Source organism: Tursiops truncatus, chromosome 8 (assembly GCF_011762595.2).
Source record: "Tursiops truncatus isolate mTurTru1 chromosome 8, mTurTru1.mat.Y, whole genome shotgun sequence".
Taxonomy (NCBI): domain Eukaryota; kingdom Metazoa; phylum Chordata; class Mammalia; order Artiodactyla; family Delphinidae; genus Tursiops; species Tursiops truncatus.
In genome coordinates this window covers 81,856,299-81,881,824 of record NC_047041.1, presented here as the reverse complement: position 1 = coordinate 81,881,824, position 25,526 = coordinate 81,856,299, and the positions used below count along the sequence as shown (strand labels likewise).

Sequence of the window (25,526 nt, the reverse complement as noted above, 5' to 3'; positions counted from 1 at the left end):
CATCAACTATCAACTCAACACTTGTGTCCTAGATTCAGAGAATAAATAGATGAAAAAAAGCATAACCCTTTCCTCAAGGATTTCCAATGCTTGAGGGGGAAGATAAGAATATAGACAAGACAAATAATTAAGTGTAATGAGATTAGTGTTCTGACAGAAGTATGAACAAAGGAATACTAGTAGGAATGTATGGGAAGCTTAGCTACAATTTGTCTAGGAAGATACTACAGAGGCTTATATAGAGGTTCCATTTACTCTGGTAAAGAGACTTGGCAGGATAAAAAAAAAAAATGAAAAAAAAGACTCCTAAAATCTTAAGTAATATTCCTATCCACTTTCCACTGTTTTTCTCCTAGAAATTCTCCTAGAAAGATAACTAGTTCTCTCAGAATTCAGTTCATTCAACTTAATACGAAACTTTTAGCTACTACTAGCTACTGTTAGCGTAGATATGCAAAGTAAAATCTTGAATTTCAAAGAAACATATCAAAACAAAATCATTCTATTTACTGCCAACTTTATGTAAAATCAATATTCAAGACCTAATATATCTATAATTTAAAAAGTAACATTTCACAATATTATAGGTGTATTAGTTGGCTTGGGGTACGATAACAAACTACTGGGTGGCTTCAACAACAGGAATTTATTTTGTTGCAGTTCTGGAGACTAGAAGTCCAAGATCATGGTGCTCGCAGGTTTAGTGTTGGGTTGCAGATGGTCACCTTCTCACTGTGAGCTCACATGGCTTTTCCTGGGTGTTTACTCAAGAAGAGAGTGGGGAGCTCGGTGTTTCTCCCTTTTTTTCTTAAGGACACCAAACCTATCAGACCCGGGCTCCACCTTCATGACCTCATCTAACTCTAATTAACTCCCAGAGGCCCCATCTCCAAATATTGGGACTAGGGCTTCATCACATAAATTTGGCAGGGGGTGGGGTGGACACAAACATTCAGTCTGTAACAGTTGGATAAGCAGTATGTTAGCAGATTCGTTAATAAATAATAAATAATGACAATATCTTTCTAGTGAGGAAACAGAACTGTGCTTGGGCATACCTGTTAGCAAAGCTTACTTCATTTTAAATTTGTAGACTACCAACTTATTCTCAAAATCAGTTTTTCTGTCATTGCTTTATGATTGAGATTATCGGATTTATAACAGTGAAATATCAAAACAAAATTATCTGGGTAATATTATTGTGATACATCTCAGGTTTTTATACCTAGGCTTCAACTTGAAAGTTTAAACTGTATGTATGAACATTTTCCATTGGCAAACCTACCAATAATTTAAAATTAGTTAGTGCAGATTTTAAATGACCTTCTGGTTTTCTTACTGTAAAAAAATCTTTATATGTTTCAACAGTGTCTTTAGAAATTATAAAATTATATATTATATCCTTACACACAATAGTGGGATGCAGCTATATCCTCTAGTCTTAATTATAGGAAAAGTAAGGACAACTGTAAGGTTTAGCTTTATTGTTTTATAAATGAACCAGTAAAGTTCATTTTAGTGAAATGAGCACACGCTTTTCATAAATTAAAATAAATCTCACATGGTAAAGTACCCATTTTCAAAATTAATTTAATTACATGTTTAAAGTTTAATTACATTTAATTAAGCATTTAAGTTTAATATGAAATAAATGAATTATCAGTTAACCACTATGAAATGAAATACTGCCCTGGTAATTAAAATCTATAAATTTTCCTGTTCCATGCAAAGCTGTTAGTTCTCAAAAATATTCTTAAAATATACTTTAAAGACTATATTTCCACATCCAATAAGGTTTAATTTTTCAGGTGCCCAGCTTTGTGTGCTGTACAGTTACTGCAGCAGTAAATGGAGACAGCCTGGTACAGAAAAGAGAGCAGAGGGTTTTGGATACTTCGGTTTGGGTGTCTGCTTAGTCACTCAGAGCCTGAAACAGTGGCAAAGCTGCTCATCGTCTCTGACCTCAAGTTTCCTATAAAGTGGGGATAATATTGCTTCTCTTGGAGGGTTGTTGGGAAGATTCAATGAGATATCCCACGGTCAAATGCCTAGAACAGTGCCTGACACTGAACAGAAAATTGACAAATTTTAATTCCATCCTCTCTTTAGTTGCTGAACAAATGAAAAACACTTTGTACTTTCCAGCTTAAAGAATGTTTTATCCTTAATTTTTTTTTAATTACAAAAGTAACACTATATTATTTTTCATGTATTTACATCATACCTAATGTACATTTTTCATTTCCCTAAGCACTCCATGAATGGAGGCAGTACAGATAGCATTACTGCTAACACAGATTTTTTGAAGTCAGAAAGAACTGACTTTGAATCTGGGTTCCATGATTTACTATTTGACGAATCATGGAAACATTTGACCTATTTCCCAAGTATATGTATATGTATGTCTGGTTCAGTGAATGACAAAAATTAGGAACTAGTATAATCAATATAATCATTCAAACTTAATAAAATATTAGTGATACAGGAAGGACAGGTGGTATTCCTCCTAGAACCCCCATACCCCGCCCCTATTTTTCAAAAGAGGATATTTATTTTCACTGAATTTAAGGGATTTGCCCAAGAGTAACAGTAGGATGAACTCAGTACCAGAATCCAGATTTTTAATTTCATTATCAGTGCTCTTTACTATACAACACAAGAAGATAAAGGTGAAGGACACCAAAGTTCTTTGAAGCAGTAAGGCAAAAAAAAAAAGAGAGGGATCTTCTGACTTAGGTTAATCCTGGTTTGATCACTTAATAGTTGAGGCTCACATAAATCACCTCTGTGAATTTTGGTATCTCTTTCTGGAAAATGGGAATACTGTACAAACTTTTATAGGACTGATACGAGGATTACACTAGATAACAAATGTAGAGTATGTAGTAGAGTGATTGACACATAGCAGTCATTCATTAATGGCAGCTATTAACACTAAAGCATCATCAAAGCACCATTTTCCGTAAGTCTCCAGCCATATGGACTGGAGAATACACTAATAAATAAATTTTTTTGGAAAGAGATTTAATAAAAATAAATAGGATAGTCTCCACTAAATTTTCATGTAATATTTCTGGGAAAGAGAATCTATATTTTTAAGTCATTTCCATTCACAACTTCCTATCTATTAAATTTCCATTTAATAACTCATCTCATTTTGAAAATAAAGGTTTTACAGTGCAAAAGAAAACAGAGGCAACAACCTATTCTGTGAATTACCTTCCCTTGATCCAACTGCAATAAGAATTGAAATTAAATATTCCTAATACTTTATAAATTATTCAATGTCAAGTACTGTAATTTTCAGAGTTGTGCTTTAATACAGTAACACTATATATGTTGTTATTTTATTACTTAAAACGTTTCATTGCAAAACTCAAACCCTAAATTCTCTTGTTATCTAAAAAAATACAGATTATTTTATTTACAGCATAACTAGAAGTAGAAAGCCTTAATAAATAAAATATTAGAAAAGAGTACTTGTTTACTTTCTGAAAGAGCATGTATCAAAAAACATGGAGCAAAAGCATGATTTTATACCATTTTCACTATTATTATCAATAAGCAATATTTAGGTATCCATGTGCATTTAGGGCTGAAAGACCCTAATATAGAACTATTTCACATTTTATTGAAAATAAAAACAGCAGGTATTGTAAATTTGGTATCCAGATTTTTCAAGTTGCAAATTAAGAGTAATAGTAGGTCCAACAGTTACAGGATGAGAAAAAGAAGAAAACCACATATAATGAAATAATATGAAACATGTACAATTAAGGTTACATATTATACAGAAAACATTTATTAGGTATGTACCTTTAAATATGCATTCTTTCAAAGACTGTGGTAAATTGAAATCATTAACTTACCAGGGTTCTAAATTAAGAGTTGATGATATTTTTTCTGGAAGAAAAAATCCATGCCATTTTGAAGCCTCAATTAGTTCTTGTGGTATCCTTTTTGATACATCATAATAGTGACCAAATCTTGAAGATGATACTGGTCTAGCCTGATAAGAAAACCCATATTGTTTGTTAAAAATTTTTCTTTAAACTGCAATTTATTTATCCTACATTCAGCAAAATTCTGATATATTTATGCATTTTAATGCAAATAAGGAAGAGCTGATATATATAGACTTATTAAATTTCAAAGAAGCATACAACAATCTTTATTATTATAAACTATTGATAGTTAGAAATCAACCTTTACATCTCCCAGGTATCTTCACTCCTGGTGGTTCCCTAAGTTTGATAAGAAATTGTACACCTCTTTGCCTTTTTACTATACCTTCCTTAGTTCAAAAATTTTATATACATAACTCAATTAACATTTAAGACTTCAAGTTTTAAAAATAAAATAAATTTACAGTTACTAAGAATGAAAAGAAAACTTAAGCCACATTATTTCATTGCTGAGGGGCCCAAAGGAAACTAGCTATTTACATACATTAAACTGAGCATCATTTTAAAACTAAATTCTCATAAGACCATGTGTATATATAGTATTCAAAACTTCTTACAAACTTAAAATTGAGCTAACAGTATAAAATATACTGGGATATTCCAGATAGGAACAAGGTACATGATACAGTGGGAGAATGTACATAAGCTCTATTAGTTAAATCAGAAACCTGGCATATTCATTAGTTCATTGATAATTCCTCTTTTGTGCCCTCTACTAACAATTTCTCCAACCAATTATCTTTCTTATAAGAAACTCTAATAACTATTGATGTTGAATTTAATTACATAGGATAGTTGAAGCTCAGTAATATAACATTATTATTACATTGCTTTGAATGAACTCTGGCTGATTTCTTTCATTCAGCACATTAGAAATATATCTCTATTCAAATATACCTCTATCTAAATATACCTCTATCCAAAGTTGAACTAGTAACAGATTCCATCTGGCAATAGTTTCTAATAAAGTCTCTGATCTAAATTTACTTAACTTCCACTGTCTTGAATGCTACAAAACAGACAAGTTTCAGAACATTCGACAAAACTAGATAATCTTTACAGAAACTAAAGAATTATACACAGTAGGTTCTTAACTTATTTTACTAAGTAACTGACAACTTTGAAATTTAGAGAAGAAAGAGACATTTGTTTGACACTAGATATTTGCATTTTAAGACTTCAAGAATTCATATTCTTAAATGCCTACAAACATCAAATTATATAGTAACAGAGAATTAAAAAATTAAAGTCTAATAGACACATTATTCTCAGATTCAGAATCCGAGGGTTTGACATTTATTTTCTAGATAAAATGGCTGTTCATTCCTCCATAAGGTACTGTTTATTTTCATTAATGAAAGAGACCTATCAGTTGGCTTAATCTAATCTTTTCAATACAATATAAACAGAAGTACGGTTTCAAAAACATGATTTATCTATTGGCCACGGAAAGTACTGACAAATACATTATGTCACATTAAAATTTGTCTCTTAAAAATAGGATGTAAAGTTTTTAAATGTAAAGTTATTAGTCTAAAGCAATTTAAACAAGGTCTGTTCTTTGGCCTATAATCTATTCTTTATCCGGATTATAGTTCAGAATGTTTTTACTGCAATCTCTGCTAGAGCTCATCTTTTTATTGTGTAAGTCCAAACCCCCTTAATGTTTTAGAAAGGCCTTGACTAACTGAACTTTGATCTGATGTCTTCATTGAGAAAAACACCAGGTTGCCCATTTCAGATGCAAATCCCCCTAAGGCCCAATAGAATTTAGTAAAGACAGCAAAAAAGAAGAAACAAGAAGTTTCCAGGATCCTCTTTGAGAATCCTGGGGCACACTGGTGTCCTTAATCCACACTGCTGCATGGATTAAGGTAGGTGATAACCTTTTCTGATTCAAAAGAATAAGCAGAGTGCCTACAAACTGGGTGGAGACTAGGATTTGGTAATAATAAAACACCATGCAATAAAAGCTTGGTCTATGTCAGAAGCCTCTGAAAAGGCCTCAATGTACCACATTCCCAGGCCTAGTAGGGAAGCTTGCAAAAGCCTACCTGAATCAAATAAGCATGAATAATCTATTTTGGCGGACTGGCCATGGGGAGAGAGAAAGAAAGAGAGACTTTTCGCTTCTTTTAAGTTTGAGTTAATAAATTTATTAGTGGACTGAAGGTTCTTGAAATCCTATGCACTTTGAGAAATATGCTAAATTGCCAAGAAGCAAAGTATGCTTTTTAAGTTGCCGTCTCTATCAATGTTCCTAATTATAATATTAAAGTGACAGAACTCTCAGATTTGGGATGAATCAAGGCAGAAAATTGATTTCATGCTGTGACAGTTTACATATAGAACACAAATAATTAATCAAAATGTAAAAATAAATTTGGAAGCTTTTCTTATTAAAACTAAATTATTAATTTTTTAGAAATTAGGATTAGATAGGGCAACTAATAGATTCACAAGGTAGACACTAACCATTGTATTAATGATGAGAAACTTTAATGCTTCAATAAAAAATGAAAATTAAATATACTCTTACAGGAAAAACAATTTTGTAAGTTTTTTTCTACCCAACACACATAGCATTAACATATCATCAGATAACTGGAATGCTGTGAAATCTTCTGAGGCTTAGAATTGTAAAACAAAGACTTAAAATATTTCCTCTAAAAAAAGGTCATTAAATATAATAATAATAATAGCAGTACTAGCAGTAGTAGTAGTAGTAATGGTAATCCATGAAAACCTATCAACTTCCTGAAGAAGTAAATGCATTAAAAAAATTAAACTATCAGCAATAACTATTCCATTTACTCAGTTTGATAAGACACGTTGCTTTAGTTTTACATTATGAAAACTTCTATTTCACATTCATAAACTACTCTTTAACTTTGTCAACTGTGGAAGAGAGTAAAATGGAATGGTTCAGTAAAAATTTATTATGCCAAAGGAGAATGAACTCTGATGGGGGTTCAGGAGGAGCACAGAGCAACAAAACAGCAATACCATCCCCCAACTTAAGTATGTTAGAAAGAAAGAAAAATTTCAGAGAAAAGCTGCACCACAAATAAACAGTCTAAATAAGACATTTTCTTTTTATTGTTATCATTTTTTGTTTCTCAGCATGGCATAACAGAAAGCAAGAACCCAAATGGTTACTAAACCATTTTGAGCCTCAGTTCAATCACCAGAAATCAGAGCTAATAATAACTATTTTACTAGGCTGTTGTGAGAATCTAATGCAATACTGGAAATGAATATTTTGTAAATTATGAAGTGCTACATAAATATTATTAATTATTATTATTGTGTCATGATTCACCAGAGAATCAGAAGATCCATCACTATCCTTTGCAATTACATTGCTTTATGGGAAAAATGGTATTTGTTGTCATCTACAACATGCACACATCTATTACAGGACTGTTGTAGCTGAACCAGTAAGATGGAAATTCAAAGTGTAATGAGGATTTACTATAATAAAGATCTAATATGCTGTCATAAATTGCTGGAGCCATGGTAGGCCTTGGTAGTAGAGCTCTACAATATTGAAAAACTTAAGTCTCAGAATATGCTGTAGGCTATGAATTCTTGGCGTGAAGAGGGAATAGGGTTTGATGATTGGATAGGAAAGAAGGAGGCATGGCCATGTAGGAGAGAAAATCAAAATCACAGGATGAGGGAAGGTAGGTTTCTAAAAACTACACACGCCTCCAAGAGGAAGAAGCACTACTTTATGCTTTACTGAGCTACTGTTATTTATTTAGGTGTACATATTCTTATCCTTTTTTGCATTCCCTAAATGGGAATATGACTACACTCTTAAGGACCTGGTGATGACTTGAATTAAGAGGCATCTCTGATAATCAACCGAATACCTTTCTGTTACATTATGTTTTGGACGACTTGTTTAATCTTTACTCATAACAGTGTTAACTATAGTTTGTCCCAAGTAAAATACAGAAAACCAGGGTTTTACTGTTGTTGTTTTTAAAATGATAATGGCAAGGTAAGGTCTGGATTTATAAAGTAGATAGTGAAGAGTGATCCTCAAAGTCTACTCAGTCTTGGCGAATCATCATATATAAAATTTGTGTTACAGGCAAATATACATGCTAGTGACATTTCAAAGAAAAGCAAAGAAGCCAGAGATGATTCTATTTTCTAAACTTGACAGAACTTACTTGTAAATACTAGTAAACTTAAGTTTGACCATTGACTGTAAATTCAAAATAAGCTGCTAATTTATGTGTATTAATTAATACAACTCAACTCACTTTAACATTTAATTCACAAACTATATGTCATTCACTCCTGTATTCAACAAATAACTATTGAGCACCTACCATATGCCAGTAAAACAAAATAGTAAAAGTTTTTTTCTCCCATTGGTTCACACTCTAGTAGGAGGAGATGGATGATATATTATTTGCTAGATGATGGCAAGTACCCTGAAGAGAAATATGGTGGTGAAAGGGGATGAGAGAAAGAGAGAGAGGTTTTATTTTATACAGAGTGACAAAGGAAGACATTCCCGATAAAGTGATATTTTAATGGAGTCCTGAAGAAAATGGGAAAATAAGTCGTCTGGAGAACATCATTGTAAGAACATAATTTTTAAAACACTGAAGCTGTAAGCCTTGAAAACTGAGGCTTGTGTTAATGTGTAACCTCTGAGAAGTTTACCCCCATAATAACAACGGCAAGCACACCATACTCTAAAAGTAAAAACAGAGCAAGCAGTATTTACTCATATGTGAAAGGGGGCAGGAATGGCATCTGTAATTACAATATAGAAGGAGACAATTAACTATAAAGAAACAAAGAACTTTCTCCCCAAGTTTAAACAGATTTTATAAGAAGCAGCAAGAAAAAAAGGTTTAAAGTTTCAATCACTTGCATTTTCACTGACAATTTCACTTCAAGAATGTTAGTGACCAACGAAAAGACCAAAACCTAGCTAAGAGTAAAAATAAAAGAAATGGAAGATATAAATATTTTATATGATCTAAAACTGAATTGGTATATTGTCTTTACACAAAAGCTAAATTCAACTTAGAGCTTACGTTCTTAATGACTTTCAGAACATACCAGTAGAAAAATTAGAAATACAGTCACTCTTTACAAAAGAGTCACCCTTAAGCCCAGTTACTTAAATGAATCAGCCAGATTAAAGGCATGAAGTTCTTTGCTATTAGGGTTCTCAAGTGCTAGTCTCTACATTGCTTGTCTGTTTTAATCTTTGTAAATTAACTCACGTTTTCCCAAGCAGAATAACTACATTTATTCTGGTCTCTTGTACCCAGTTTTTCAATCCCATTCTAAGCTATGCCTGTAACAAATTCTGATTACATAGAGCTTCCTTTCACTTTTTAATACAAATGTATGGTTTTCTACTGTCCACATATACTGTAATTTATTTAACTAGTTGCTTACTGATGGACATTTAGGTTATTTCCAATCTTTTATTATTAAAAAAAATGCCTCATAAGTAGGTCATACATAATTCATTGTACATCTGAGTAAATATATTCATGACGTAAATTTCCAAAAGAATCAAAGGGTATACGTTTTTGTAATTTTGAAGGACACTGCCAAATTACCCTCCACGGAAGCTGTACCTATTTACATTTTTACCAGCAAAGTATGAGAGTACTAGTTTCTTCCCACCTTTGCTAATTTAGTGTCTTACCAAACATTTTAGATTACTGACAATCTAATAATACAAAAATGGCAGGCCAGTATAGTTTTAATTTGCATTTCTTTTATTATAATTGAAATTTGGCATCTGTTCTTGTATGTTTAAGGACTACCTAAGTTTCCTTTTTACTTTTTTTCCTGTTTTCAAAAATTTAGTTGGTAGACTATTCCTTATTCTACTATGAGTTGCAAATAACCCCTCTCCTATTTGTAGTTTGTTCACAGTCATTTAAATAAATCTCACTTAAAAATGATACTATTCAAATAGCTTTCCCACCTAAATTAGAACAATTTACCATTGCTTAATATCCACCTATTACAACACATTTTATACTTGGTACACAGTTGATGCTTAATCAATATTTTCTGACTGAATGAATAAATGGCATTAACACAGGTGATGGAGATACAACAGAAAATATAATAAAACAAGCTCTCTGTCCTCTAGAGAATTCTGTCTGGTGGAGAAAAGAATTATACTACCAACTAACTATAAAACAATGTAGAGAAGTACTTTAAAATGCATGTGGTGCTATGGAAACAAATATAAGAAATTAGATAATTACATATCATTTGCCCTTGGAGAAGGATAAGTTGGTGAATAAGAAAGTGAAAAGCATCACCAGCAGAAATACAAGCAATTCACAAAGAGCAGTCCTCATAGGATGGGTGAATATAGTGTTTTATATACACACAGGACAGAGACTAAAAAGGTAGGCTTGGATTAGGTGGTATAAATCTTGTATACAACTTGAGAAGTTTATATTTCACATTGTGGGTTTATAATGGGTTTCATCTCACATTCTAATTCTTATTAACTGGTAGTGACCACCCAGACATTCTGCAGAGAATTCTAAGGCTATGTCTAAGGTTGGCAGGAAGGTAATATGATTGACAGTCTGCCATGCATTTAGAAGGGGGCAGGAAACAGGAAACCAAATTAGGCATTTTCAGTTAAGAGGTGTTATAAACGTATTTCTGTAATTGGGAAAGGTAACACTGATGTCAATGTGGAAGATTAGAGAAGTGTGGAGTATGGGAATTGTCTTATTCAGATAGAATTTCCCCCACTTTTCTACCAGTATGATAATGTCTGGTAGACTTCAAAGTGTTCTGAAAAATGAATGAAGGAAACAGTCAAATGAAGGGGCCTTCAATAGGAGCAGAGTTCATAAGCTTTATTTCGTAGGCAGATTTACTGACATGTGTTTTGACTTCTCAGAAAATTTCCCCTCACATCCTGTCTCTTAGTTTATCCTAGATAGGAGAGGTTACCAGACAGCTTGAAAATGTAATGGTTGAAAATGAAATGTACAGGAATAAAACAGTAATTCCAAAGAACCACTACTTATATTGAATATTTATAGGCAACTATATTAGATAGAAATGGCTTAATTAGTTCACTCACTCTGTCTTGCAACCCTAGAATAAAAGATTCTATAGGGAGATTATGGAAGAAATGCAATAATCTATCTGGGTAAAAAAAAACAAACCATAATTTTATTTTTAGGAAATATCATCCCATTTACAATAGCATCAAAAACAATAAAATACTTAAGAGTAAATTTAACCAAGGAGGTGAAAGATCTCTACTCTGAAAGCTACGAGACATTGATGAAAGAAATTGAAGAAGACACAAATAAATGGAAAGGTATTCCATGTTCATGGGTTGGAAGAATTAACATGGTTAAAATGTTAATACTACCAAAAGCCATTTATAGATTCAGTACAATCCCTATCAAGATTCTAATGTCATTTTTTACAGAGGTAGACAAAAAACACTAGTAAAATTTATATGAAGCCACAAAAGACCCCAAAAAGCCAAAGAAATTTTGAGAGAGAAGAACAAGGCAGGAGGCATCATACTTCCTGAGTTCAAGCTATACTATAAAGCTATATTAATCAAAACAGTATGATACTGACATAAAAACAGACAAATAGACCAATGGAACAGACTTGAAAACCCAAAAATAAACCCAAGCATATATGGTCAACTAATGTTTGACAAGGTAGCCAAGAATAGTCAACAGAGAAAAGGCATTCTCTTCAATAAATGGTGCTGGGATAATTAGATATTCACATGTAAAAGAATGAAACTGGACCCCTATCTTACTCTACTCACAAAAATTAACTTGAAACGCATTAAAGACTTAAATGTAAGACCTGCAACCATGAAACTCCTAGAAGAAAACGCAGGAATAAAGCTCCTTGACATGGGTCTTGGTAATAAGTTTTTGGATATGACACCCAAAGCATATGCAACAAAATAAAAAATAAACAAGTATGTCTATATCAAATTAAAAAGCTTCTGTACAGCCAAAGAAACCATCAATAAAGTGAAAAGATAACCTATGGAATGGGAAAAATTTTTTGCAAAACATGTATCTGATAAGGGGTTAATATCCAAAATATATTTAAAAACTCATATAACTCAATAGTAAAAAAACCCCACTAACCTAATTTAAAAATGGACAACGGACCTGAATAAACATTTTTCCAAAGACAAAATTAAAAAGGCCAACAGGTACATGAAAATACACTCAACAACACTACTCATTAGGGAAATGCAAATTAAAACCACAATGTTAAGTTGTTAAAATAATCACCTCACACCTGTTAGAACAGCCATCATGGAAAAGATAAGAGACAACAAATGCTGGCATGGATGTGGAGAAAAGGGAACCCTTGTGCAATGTTGGTGGAATTGTAAATTGGTGCAGTGATTATGGAAAGTAGTATGGAGGATCCTCAAAAAATTAAAAATAGAACTACCATATGATCTAGCAACTCCACTTCTGGGAATATATTCAAAGGACATGAAAACACTAACTCAAAAAGGTATCTGCAACCCTATGTTCATAGCAGCTTTATTTACAAAGTGTCAATTGATGGATAAATGAATAAGCAAGTTGTGAGATATATACAATGGAATATTGTTTAGTCATAAAAAATGAGGAAATCTTGCCATTTGCAACAAGGATGGAACTTAGTGGCACTATGCTAAGTGAAATAAGTCAGACAAAGAAAGACAAATAATGTATGATCTCACTTACATGTGTAATCTAAAAATAAAACAAAATAAAACAGAAATTAACTAACAGAAAAAAAAGATGAGACGTTGGGTACCAGAGGCAGAGGGTAGTGGGAGGGAGAATTGGAGGAAGGTGGTTAAAAGTTACAAACTTCCAGTTATAAGGTAAATAAGTACTAGGGATATAATGTACATGATGATGACTATAGCTAAGACTGTTGAATAATATATAGGAAAGTTAAGAGAGTAAATCCTAGCATTCTCATCACAAGGGGAAATATTTCTTTTTCTTCTTCTTTTCATTTTCTCTATACGAGATGATGGATGTTAACTGAACCTACTCTAGCAGTCATTTCACAATATATGTAAATCAAACCACCATGCTGTACACCTTAAGCTTATACAGTGACATACGTCAATTATTTCAGAATAAAACTGGGAAAAAGTCATCTTGATAAGACACTTTACAAATGAAATAACTAATTATTTAAACAAACAAATATAGGGCTTCCCTGGTGGCGCAGTGGTTGAGAGTCTGCCTGCTGATGCAGGGGACACGGGTTCATGCCCCAGTTCGGGAAGATCCCACATGCCGCAGAGCGGCTGGGCCCATGAGCCATGGCTGCTGAGCCTGTGCGTCCGGAGCCTGTGCTCCGCAACAGGAGAGGCCACAACAGTGAGAGGCCCGCGTACCGCAAAAAATAAATAAATAAACAAATATACATTGTATTACATTTAAAGAATAACAAGTATACCACAAGAGATCTTGTAAAATGAAAACAAATATATTTGCAAATTTTAGAAATAATTTATTGACTTGCCTCCATCTTGGGTAATAACTGGTAACGCCAAGCTATTTTCATCTTAATGTTAGATTCTGTTTTATGATTACATATGTCTTCATCACATTCTTTTTTACAATTATCATCAAGTAATGGTGCAGGAAGTTCCTAAGAAAACAGAATGACATATTACTGAGCAACTGTGGTAAAAAAAAAAAAGTGAAAATTTTCTTAAATCATAATATTAGCAATACTAGAACTTTCCAATGTATTAAAAATTGACACCTTCAAATTGATTCAAGCATAAAATCATGACAATATAGATATTTCTAAAGTAGAGAAAGAGGGTTTACCTAACATTAAATGTGAAGTTTAAATTTTTACCAGTGAACTAGTATTTAAAGAAAATACTCAAATTTTTATACTAGCAAAAATCAAATGCTATTGCAGGAGGCTATGATCATTAGAAAAATTTATACACTTCAAGCAAAGTCTAGAATTAGCACTTATGTATTACATGTAATTATTGTTATGTTTGCCACAAGGTAAAAATAAAGCATGTGCGTAATCTGTTTACTGGTTTGTAATTCTAGAATTCAAAAAACTCATTCACCGAAATAATGGGTGAAGTAACAACTAAGAATAAAGACATTTATTTTGCCCATATCACACATTAGTTTTGCACCTGCAAGCCTATGATCTTCTTTTAAAAATGAAAATAGAATTTAAAATCTCTGATTAAATGAAGAGACATTGAATTCCAATTTTTCTTTTCTTTCTTGGAAGCTGACCTACTACTGAGTGACCTACTGAGTGGCTACAAGAAAACATACAGAAACATGGTTTTGTGAAGAGGTACTATAGAAATAATCCAAAGAAAAAGGTACACATGTTTTTTGCAGAAGGAAAGCACCAGCAATAATTTTGTTTTTTATTAGCTAGAATCATAAAGATAATGTGGGGCATTTGGATAGTAAACATAATCTTGTGCCACATCATAAATTAGTCCAAGTTGCGACTTTTACTTTTCAGGATCAAATTTACTTATGCTTAGAATCATGTCAACTAATCACCTAGAAATACAGTAACCGTCATATATCTTAGTCACCTCCTAAAAGATCTCAAAGTGGATTCACTCTATAATATATGCCACTATTAGAAACTAGTTGTATCATTAAAACTCTGAATACATCATTCCTAGCAAAGCATTAATCTCTTACAAAATATAAAGTAACTTATTTTTCCAATGGAAACAAATATTTGTGAGGCATATAGTTCAATCCAACACAGCAGTTATGAATTTGAATTCTGCATCCAGACTGTTTAGATTCAAATCTTGACTTTACATTAGAGTTGTGTCTGTGGTTACGCTGACCACTAGTAGCACCTCTATATGCCTCCACTGATTAATGGAAAAAATGTAGATAATAGTATTTACTTCATTGGTTTGTTGTAAGTAATAAATGAGTTAAAAATGTAAATGCAGAGAATGGTACCTGCCACATGTTAAGCATTCAATAAAAGTTCGATTATGAGAATTCAGTCAAATAATTGTCTTAACTATTACTCAGAGCTGCACATTTTTTTATTGCCAATATTAGGCAATGTTTAGTATAAATATTTGTGTTAACTTTTTTGCAATCTCAGGAACACTTACTAATCTCAGGAACACTTACTAAGGTCATCCAAAACTGAACAACAAAAACATTAAAAAATTTTTTTGCAAAAGAGATGGAATGTATATTTTTAAAATGTATACCACACTTTCTTTCATTGATTAAACTATATCAATTTTGAATAGAAATGTTCTAACATTAAGGTGTATAGTATTAAAGAACTAGACCTAAAATATTAGAGACCTCATTAATATGGCTAACATATGTAAACAAAACACAGGTAAGCATTTCCTTATATATCTTATTAAATATGTCATCTACTCCTAGGGCGGACATTTCACTATTTTGAAAACTGTTACAAGTAAGGTGAAAATTATAATGATTCTAATTTTAGTATTGATAAAACAGATGCTTATTTCCTAAAGCTAAGGATGAAAATGTTCAAAATATGTATAGAAAGTACACTCTAGTAACATCCATCTAAAGGTTATATATATAAGGTTTATAAGATTATATATATATAAAGGTTTTCATATATATAAATAATAAATATATATATACATATATACAGATATGTATTTTTAATTGAGATAAAATTCACATAAAACAAAATTCATCATTTTAAGCATTTTAAAGTGTACAGTTCAGTGATTTTTAGTATATTCAGAGTTATGCAAACATTACCACTTTCTACTTTCAGAACATTTTCATCACTCCCAAAAGAAACCGCATACTCATTAAGCAGTCACTCCTCATTCCCCCTTCTCCTAGTCCCTGGCAATCATTAATCTACTTTCTGTCCCTATGGTTTAGTCTATTCTGGACATTTCATATAAACAGAATTATATAACACATGGCCTTTTGTGTCTGCTTTCTTTCACTTAGCATGGTGTTTTCAAGGTTCATCTATGTTGTAGAATGTATGAATACTTCATTCTGTTTTATGACTGAATAATATTCCATTGTATGGATATGTCACATTTGTTTATCCATTCATCAACTGGTAGACATTTAGATTGTTCCCACTTTTTGGCTATTAAGACTAAAGTGGCTATGAATACTCATGCATGAGTTTTTCTGTGAACATATATTTCCAATTCTCTTGGGTACATACCTAGGAGAAGAATTGCTGGGTCACAGGGGAGCTCTGTTCAACTTTTTGAGGAACTACAAAAATGTTTTCCACAGTGGCTGCACCATTTCATATTCCTACGAACGATGTTTGCAGGTTCCAATTTTTTCACATCCTCTCTAACACTTTTTCTTTCTTTTTCTTAAAATAGCTATCCTAGTGGGTATGAAGTGGTATCTCACTGTGGTTTTGATTTGCATTTCACTAATGACTAATGATGTTGAGTATCTTTTCATGGGCTAGTCTTGGTCATTTGTATATCTTCCTTGGAAATATGTCTATATGTCCTTTGCCCATTTTTTAATTGGGTTGTTTATGTTGATGAGTTGTGATAGTTCTTTATTTATTCTGGGTATTAGACCCTTATCATGTACATGATTTACAGATATTTTCTCACATTCTGTGATTAAACTTTTTTACTTTCTCAGCAGTGTCTTTTTTTTTTTTAACATTTTTATTGGAGTATAATTGCTTTACAATGGTATGTTAGTTTCTGCTTTATAACGAAGTGAATCAGTTATACATACACATATATCCCCATATCTCTTCCCTTTTGCGTCTCCCTCCCTCCCACCCTCCCTATCCCACCCTTCTAGGTGGTCACAAAGCACAGAGCTAATCTCCCTGTGCTATGCAACTGCTTCCCACTAGCTATCTATTTTACATTTGGTAGTATATATATGTCCATATACACACTACCACTCTCTCACTTTGTCCCAGCTTACACTTCCCCCTCCCTGTGTCCTCAAGTCCATTCTCTAGTAGGTCTGTGTCTTTATTCCCATCTTGCCCCTAGGTTCTTCATGACTATTTATTTATTTTTAAGATTCCATATATATGTGTTATCAGCAGTGTCTTCTGATGTAAAAACTTTAATTTTGATGAAGCCCAATTTATTGTTTTTATTTCTTTTGTTGCTTGTACTTTTGGTGTTATATTTAAGAAACTGTTGGCCTAATCCAAGATCAAAGAAAACAAAGGTCAAAGAAAACCTTTGTTTTCTTCTAAGAGTTTTAGATTTAGCACTTCTAGACAGAAAAATAGAAAATACAGCAGAGGAAAATATCAAAGAAAGAACCTAAGAGAAATTTCCAGAAGTGAAAATTATGACATTTTAGATTTAAAATCCTATGGAGTACTCAAACTGTGAATGAAAATAGACCTACATCAAAGCACATAATTCTGACATTTTAGAACAAGAGGGGCAAAAGAAAATACCTGAAAAGCTTCCAGGGGTTGGTTGGGGACAGGTCAGGAATATGAATGGCATCAAACTTTGCAAACGCAACACTGGACTTTACAGAGGGAAGTTATTTCTAGCCTAGTGTTCTATAGTCAACCAAACTAATGTAAAATTTTCAGACGTACAAAATTAAAAAAAAAACAACTTTATCATCTCACACTTACCCTCTACTTCCATTCATTCTCAAAGGCAACTGTTAGGATGAAGAAGGGAAGCACCAGAATAACAGCTATGTAGACAGCCTACAGAGCAAGCAATCCATTTGGAAGAAGATGGAGAAGTCTAGGGAGATGATGCTTAAACACATTAAGGGGGAGTTTTAGGGCTTTAGTGGAAAGTTTGGAGATGAACTAATAATTGATACAGTTGAAAAAAATGAGGCAATGATTAACTTCAGAAAAAATAATTGGTGTACCAGAAAAGGGGATACACATATAATATAGAATGTTAAATACTGTAATGAATAAATTGACACAACGTAAACAATGAATAACTGACTTGACCAGGGAAGACAACTTAAATATACTGAAAGGAGAAACAGAGACATAAAGAGAATGTGTGGTATTAAATGAGAACTAAATCTTCATATTTTATCTATAAATAGACACAAAAACTTAAAAAACAACAAGCAATACAGAAATAATAAGGCAAATAAGTGCCATAAGAAAGAGCTGATGGTGGTCTATGCACACCCCACCAACCCCAAACTCATTTTTATATCAATATTAAAAGAAACACCTCCCACCAATGTTAGGCATTTCAAAAAAGTTTATTTTGCAGTATTGAGTGAGTTATGGAGTCTCAAAGGGCCGATTAGGTGTACTATCTTTCTTCTAAGGAAAAACAGCTTAATTATTTGTTATTCCATGAAGTAGTGTGTTTGTATTAAAACCATCAGATTAGAAGAGTGATTGGTGCTTGAGACAAAGAAAGCTCTTTTGGGAATATCCATATATGATGATGACTATCCAATCCAAGAGACCCTCTCTGAAGTGAAGTTGCAACATTAAAGGAAAGAAATGAAATAGAGGAAATAGCAGTCTACCCCACTCCCCCCATCTCTCCTCTTCCATTTAATTAACTACAGATGTTTCTTCCTTGCAAACTGAATGTCCATATTGCATTCACTACAAAATTCAACACAACAAAAAGCATGTGACTTTGTATCATTGCTAGCATTGCCAGCATTATTCCTAGTGTTTTAGAAGTCTCAACTTAAAAAAAAAAATCTATATAAAAATTCTTCATATGTCTTTATTTAGATAAAAAAGCCTTCTCAGGGGCTTCCCTGGTGGCTCAGTGGTTGAGAGTCCGCCTGCCGATGCAGGGGACACGGGTTCGTGCCCCGGTCTGGGAAGATCCCACATGCCGTGGAGCGGCTGCTGAGCCTGTGTGTCTGGAGCCTGTGCTCCGCAACGGGAGAGGCCACAGCAGTGGGAGGCCTGCATACCGCAAAAAAAAAAAAAAAAAAAAAAAAAAAAAGCCTTCTCAAATTTCAGTGACTCCACTGTGAGATGCTTAAGGGTAGGGACTATGTCTTAGTCTCTTTTCATCATTAACACCTGCTATGGACTGAATGTTTATGTCCTTGCAAATTCTTATGTTGAAACTCTAACCCTTAATATTATAGTATTTGGAGATAAAGCCTTTAGGGAATTAAGGTTAAATGAGGTAATAAGGATGGGGCCATGATCCAATAGGATTAGTGTCTTTATAAGAAGAGACACTAGAGATCAAGCACTCTCTCTCTCCCCACACACGCAAAAAGGAGCAGTCATGTGAGCACACAGTGAAAAGGTGGACAGCTACAAGTCAGAAAAAGAGCTATCACTAGAAACTGAATCAGCATGCACCTTAATCTTGGACTTCCCACCCTCAAGAACTGTGAAAAAATAAATTTCTGTGGTTTAAGCCACCCAGTGTCTGATATTTTGTTATGGTAGCCCAAGGTGATGGGGATTTTGGTATTGAAAAGTGGTATGCTGCTGTATCAAATACATAAAAATAGAAATGTGGCTTTGGAACTGGGTAACGGATACAGGCTGATGAGTTTTGAGGTACATGCTACAATTATGGATGTTAAGTGTGATTCTGTTGAAGTTTCATAAGGAAATGAGGAACATATTATTCAAAACTGGGGAAAGGTGATCCTTGTTATGAAGTGGCAAAAAACTTGGCTGAACTGTGTTCTACTGTTTTGTGGAAGGTACAACTTGTGAGTGATGAAACTGAATATTTAGCTGAGGAGATTTCTAAGTAAATTTCTGAACAGCTTGGTTCCTCCTGAATGCTTATAGTAAAATACAAAAGGAAAGAGATAAATTAAAGTAACTGATAAGCAAAAAGGAACCAGAACTTGAAGATTTGAAAAATTTTCAACCTATCAATATTGCAAAAAATAAGAAAGCTTGTTCTTAAAGTACACTAAGGGTTTGGTTGAATAATCATTTGATAAAGAGATCATGGGTACAACTCTTAGGCTTAATCAGCTATCTCACAGAAGCCAGGAACAGAGATAAGATTATACCTGTAGAGAGGCGGCCAGTTTGAACTAAAGGGACTACAGAAGGCAAGATGGTATTAAGGAATTCTTTGACTTTACAGGACAAGATCACAGAGCTATTTGGTTTCAAACATGCACTATCCTTCAAGAAAAGGGACTTCCCTGGCAGTCCAGAGATTAAGTCTTCGCTTCCCAATGCAGAGGGTGCGGGTTCGATCCCTGTTGGGGAGCTAAGATCCCACATGCCTCGCGGCCAAAAACAGCGAAACATAAAACAGAAGCAATGTTGTAACAAATTCAATAAAGACTTTTAAAATGGTCCACATCAAAAAAACTTAAAAAAAAAGAAAGAAAAGAGAATAAGGACCCCAAAACTGATTCAGAGATCATCAGGGCTGCCACTCCCACCACAGGCCTGAAGTATACGGGCCTGAGGGATAAGGCTGCCCCCACCTCGGTTTAAAAGGGTGCCCCGCCCAGCTGAAGAGGCATGATGTTGCTACCCCAGTGGGCCTAGAGGGCAGAGGATTGAACCAAAGAGACTTATTCTTGGGCCTTAAGATCTAATGAAATTTGCTTTATTAAATTTTAGACTTGCTTGGGATCCATCATCCATTCCTTCTTTCTCCCTTGGATTTGGAATGTTTCTCCTATGCCTGTCCCACCACTGTATTATGGAAGCACATAACTTGCCTGGTTTCACAGGTTCACTATTGGTTTTTGGGTTGGACTAAATGTATTTTGCATGCGAAAAGAACATGTATTTTAGGGGGGACACAATATTCAGTCCATAACAGTGTCTGGCATACAATAAGCATTCAATAAACGTAAAATAAATGATTGCTAACAAATTTCTGTTTCCAATCATTCTGCAATTTCTGGGCCTAGATTTTTAACTGCCTTCTGAATATTCTACCTGAATGTTTGACTGCATGTCAAACTCAAAGTACATAATAAGTCAGGTTATTGTCTTGCATTCTTCTTTTCTCCCCTTCTCTCAGCTCTGCCTCCTCCTTACTTTCTCTACAATTATTTCCTCAGTCACTGAAGACTAGTTAATTCCCTCTCCTGGCTCAGGGCAGCATGCATCCATAGACCTCTCAGTTAACCCTTAAATATCTCAGAAAGAAGATATGATTATACTTTGAACGTTCTTTCATACTATTCTCTTACAAAGTGGACAATGTGTGCATGAGAATTGTTAAAATAAAATTCAAAAAATGGTCACACCAAATGTTAAAAAGAAAGCAGGCAACTGGAATTCTTATACACAGCTGGTGAGAATGCAAAACTGCACAGGTACTTTAGAGCAGAGTCTGGAAATTTCTCTAAAAAGTGAACACTTTCAATATGATCCAGCCATTATCTTCTTAGGTATTTGCTAAAGAGAAATAAAAACATGTCCATACAAAGACATGTATGTGGATGTTCACACAACTTCATTTAATAGTCAAAAGTGGAAACCCAAATGTCCATCAACTGGTAAATGGCTAAAAAAATCAGTTAAAGATAGAAACTCTACTGATATATGTATAGGAATATGGTTAATCTAAAAAGCATTATGTTAAGTGAAAGAAGCCAGATACAAAATATTATATACTGTATGATTCCACATATGTAAAATTCTACAAAAAGCAAACTATAAAGATGGTAAGCAGATTAGAGGTTACTAGGGGCCAAGAAATAGATTAGCATTAGATATCTCAGCAACACTGGATTTTAAAAGACAAGGAAAAAATGTCTTCAAAATACAAGGAAATCTGATATTAAATCTAGAATTCTCCATCCAGGAAAACTGCCTATTAACCATAAGTGCAAAATACTTTTTAAAAGGTATATAGTGTTTCAAAAGCTTACCTACCACAAACCTTTTCTGAAAAAATTATTTGAAGATATAATTCAGCAGTATAAAAAAGGAATAAAGAGGTAGAAAGTGTAAAAATAAAAAATGGTAACACTTTTTAATACAATGAAGACATATATATTGTTTATAAAGCATAAAAATTTTTTTAATGTATTTTATTTTATATAATTGTTAGATGGCTGTCATAAAAAAGATAAGAGATAACAAGTTTTGGAAAGGATGTGGAGAAAAGGGAACCCTGGTACACTGCTGGTGGAAATGTAAATTGGTGCAGCCACTATGGAAAACGGTATGGAAGTTCCTCAAAAAATTAAATATAGAACTACTATATGATCCAGCAATTTCACTTCTGGGTATATATTTGAAGGAAATGAAATCATTATATCAAAGAGATATCTGTAGCCACATGTCACTGTAGCATTTTTTTTAATAGTCAAGACATAGAAACAACTTAAGTATCCATCAACAGATGAAAAAAATGTTTAATATATAGAATATTATTCAGCCATAAAAAAAAATGAAAGGAAATCCTCCCATTTGTGACAACATGATGGACTTGAGGGCATCATGCTAACTGAAGTAAGTCAGATGAAGAAAGATAAATGCCATATGAGCTCATTTATATGTGGGATCTAAAAAATCTGACCTCATAAAAATAGAGAATAGATTGGTGGTTGCCAGAAGCAGGGAAATGGGCAATGGTGGTCAAAAGGTACAAACTTCCAGTTATAAGATAAATAATTTCTGTACATGATAAAGGTACAGCAATGGTGACTATAGCTAACAATACTGTATTGTATATTCGAAAGTTGCTGAGAGAGTAGATCTTAAAAGTCCTCATCACAAGAAAAAAATTGTAACTGTGAGGTGATGGATGTTAACTAAACTTATTGTGGTAGTTATTCCACAATATATACATATATCCAAACATTATGTTGTACACCTTAAAATAATATGTTATATGTCAACTACATCTCAATGAAACTGGTGGGAAAAAAGACTTGCTGCGAAGAGAATAAAAAGCAGAACAAGAAAGTTAAGGACTAAACATGAAGAAAAGGAAGGAACTAAAAATGTGACATGATACTGAGGAATGGAGGGAATATAAGAAATGAAATCCATTTTCCTGTTCTCTTCAAGTGAAAATGAATGATTAGATATACCAAGAAATGACATTTTTGGGAAAAAAATATTCTGGTACTTTTGTCTTCTAATATTCAGAAATTTCTGTAAGAGTTTGCATTCAACATGTTGTTATATTTGTAAGCCCTAAAATTTTTGAAGTATGCCATCACCTACCCTGCTCACGGTGAATCACTGACCCTATCAGAGATGACCACTGTATCTGTAATCTCTACCATTTGTTGCAATGCCTGTATCTAATCAAACAAAAAATTTAATTGATGTTTTGATAAAATGTCTATTTTGAGAGAATGCTAAGAATAAGCTCTTTAATAATCAACTATTATAGCCATCAATCACAGATCAGCATCCTCCCTCATACTTTCGAAAATCACCCCGTCTTGATTTCTAACCCAGTATCCTTGTTTCCTAAGAGGAAGAATATACATCAGATTTTTTGTTCTTTTCTGCAATGCAGTGCTTACAGTTCACATATATTTGGTAATAAGGATCATAAATAAATAAAAATAAAAAGCAGGCATCATAAGTTCCCCACAGAAGATAGTATGGCAAGTATAAAGTGTCTGTCTCTCTTTTAATCAAATACACCAAGTTAGAAAATTAACAAGAATAAAGAAATTGGCAATACCTTTGGACAAAACCAACTATTTATTTGACTTTTTAAAAAAGCTATATGAAACGAAATTATTACAAACTTTCAATACCAAAGTATACTCCAGTATTTTTTTTATTCTTTTCACCAGAAACACTTATCCTTATCCATAAGATGCTGTAGATATATTTCTTCCCTTTTCAACTCATGTCATTCTGTGCTTACTGCTTTATTATTTTGTGGTCTTTGTTTTGGCAGATGCACAAGCAAAATCTGATTCCAACAGTTTGACCCTTCTCACTTTTTATGTTCTCTAGGGCATAATAAAACCCAAGATACAATCCCTCAGCAGTTAATGAAGCTTAACCTCCCACCCTCTTAATTACCAATGCATTACACCAACTATGGGCATCATATTCCTCTCTAAGCTATTTTACAATTCAGCAGAAGTACTACTGAGCTATTATGTAGCAACATAATCCATGCAGCATGAGAAATCCTTCTTAAAAATAAAATCTTTTGATCCTTGCAGGTTTCGGTAACTGTATAATTAATACTACTTAAGCATTATGCATGTATCGGTAAGTATATTATATTGTATCACTAAGTATATTACTTTGTTGATTTATGGGGGTTTTTGGAGGGAATACTTATTTTCTGAAAGTTGGAAAGAGAAACAAATCCAAAGATATTACTGATTATCATAATTTGAATACAAACATGGTCCAAATATTTAACCCAAATATTGATTTAGTAAAGGTATGTTCTCCACATTATCTTCATTTAACTGTTCAAAAGTATGGGGCGAGGAGTGACTTTAATTGTTAAAAGCATTCAGAAATGTAGACTGCAGGGAGTAAGTTAGAAGGTCCTGGGGTGTAGTTGATGTTACATGTTTTTAAAACTCAGAGATTTTAAGATTAGTAATGAGTGAATTATCTTGTTTCAAACCAAATGCAGTACAGATTAGGGGACATCTTAGTACAATTTCAGATATTTTTTCTTGAATATAAAGATAGAAAAATTACTGCTATTACAAGAAGGATGGTGAAAAACACTTTCACATCAGCATACAAAAAGTATTTTAACTAAACTCTCAAGTTAAGCTACTGACAAAACTGATGCTTGTAATTTGGCAAGCAAATCACATTTCTCCTTAAAATGTAAACCAGAAATGTGCTGAGAAAGCTGGAAAAACCTCTCTTTAAATTTTCTTGACTAAGATAGAGGGAAGGAGCAGGATACATGAAGGAAAGGAAATGGAAGTCTGCACTAGAAGTATTCAGAAATGAAGAGAAAGAGTTGCACTAAGTTTAATAATAATATCTTCAATTAAATGCAAATATAATTTAATTATTTTAAAACATTACATTCTAAACCATCACATTTTTAAGAGCACCAGTCACAGAAGGATCTCAAAGCAATTTTGACGTGTATTAACCTCTGAGTTCTACTGCAATCTAGTAGTGAGAATGGGAAAATGAGGTACAGGCAAATTTACATTCCTTATCTAGGTCCTAGCAATATGCCTGCTAATACCATAAACAGCACCCCTAGTCTTGACCAAAGCAGCCACAGGTTTCAGTACTGTCTATTGATGGCATTGACTTAAAAGGAGTTTAAGGGGAAATGCACTGAGTGTCTTGGCATTCTGATATTAGCTTCTGTAATTATTTTCTCACATATATAAAAAAACTCAAAACTGTCAAGCTGTTAAGAACAAGTCTCTATGAGGTCTATATTAATTTTATCAATTTTCCTCAATAGATCAACTTAAGATACAGAATTTATGATTTTATAAATCAAAACATAAGAGCTATATTACACATTCCTTCAAAACAGTCTCTTTACTTCAAACTGACTTCTTAAGAAGAAAGCTTAAAATAAAAATACCATGTTTTTACTCATAGAGAGGCAAGAATGCACTGTTGGAATCTATTAATACTTTTATCCAT

At 33.1% G+C, this 25,526-nt stretch overlaps 1 protein-coding gene across 5 annotated transcripts in view; it reads right to left on the bottom strand.

Moving 5' to 3' along the window:
- The window catches only part of ELP4 (elongator acetyltransferase complex subunit 4), a 252,720-nt gene that overhangs the window by 177,435 nt on the left and 49,759 nt on the right, over positions 1 to 25,526 (bottom strand). For all 5 annotated transcript variants that reach the window (XR_012333494.1, XM_073808731.1, XM_073808732.1 and 2 more), the window contains exons 4-5: positions 13,518 to 13,646; positions 3,870 to 4,009 (exon numbers count right to left, since the gene is read on the bottom strand). Coding sequence is in view for 4 of the 5 variants with exons in the window: in XM_073808731.1 (XP_073664832.1) it covers positions 3,870 to 4,009; positions 13,518 to 13,646 (269 nt within the window). In the remaining variant the exon portion in view is untranslated. The remainder of the gene's footprint in view (positions 1 to 3,869; positions 4,010 to 13,517; positions 13,647 to 25,526) is intronic.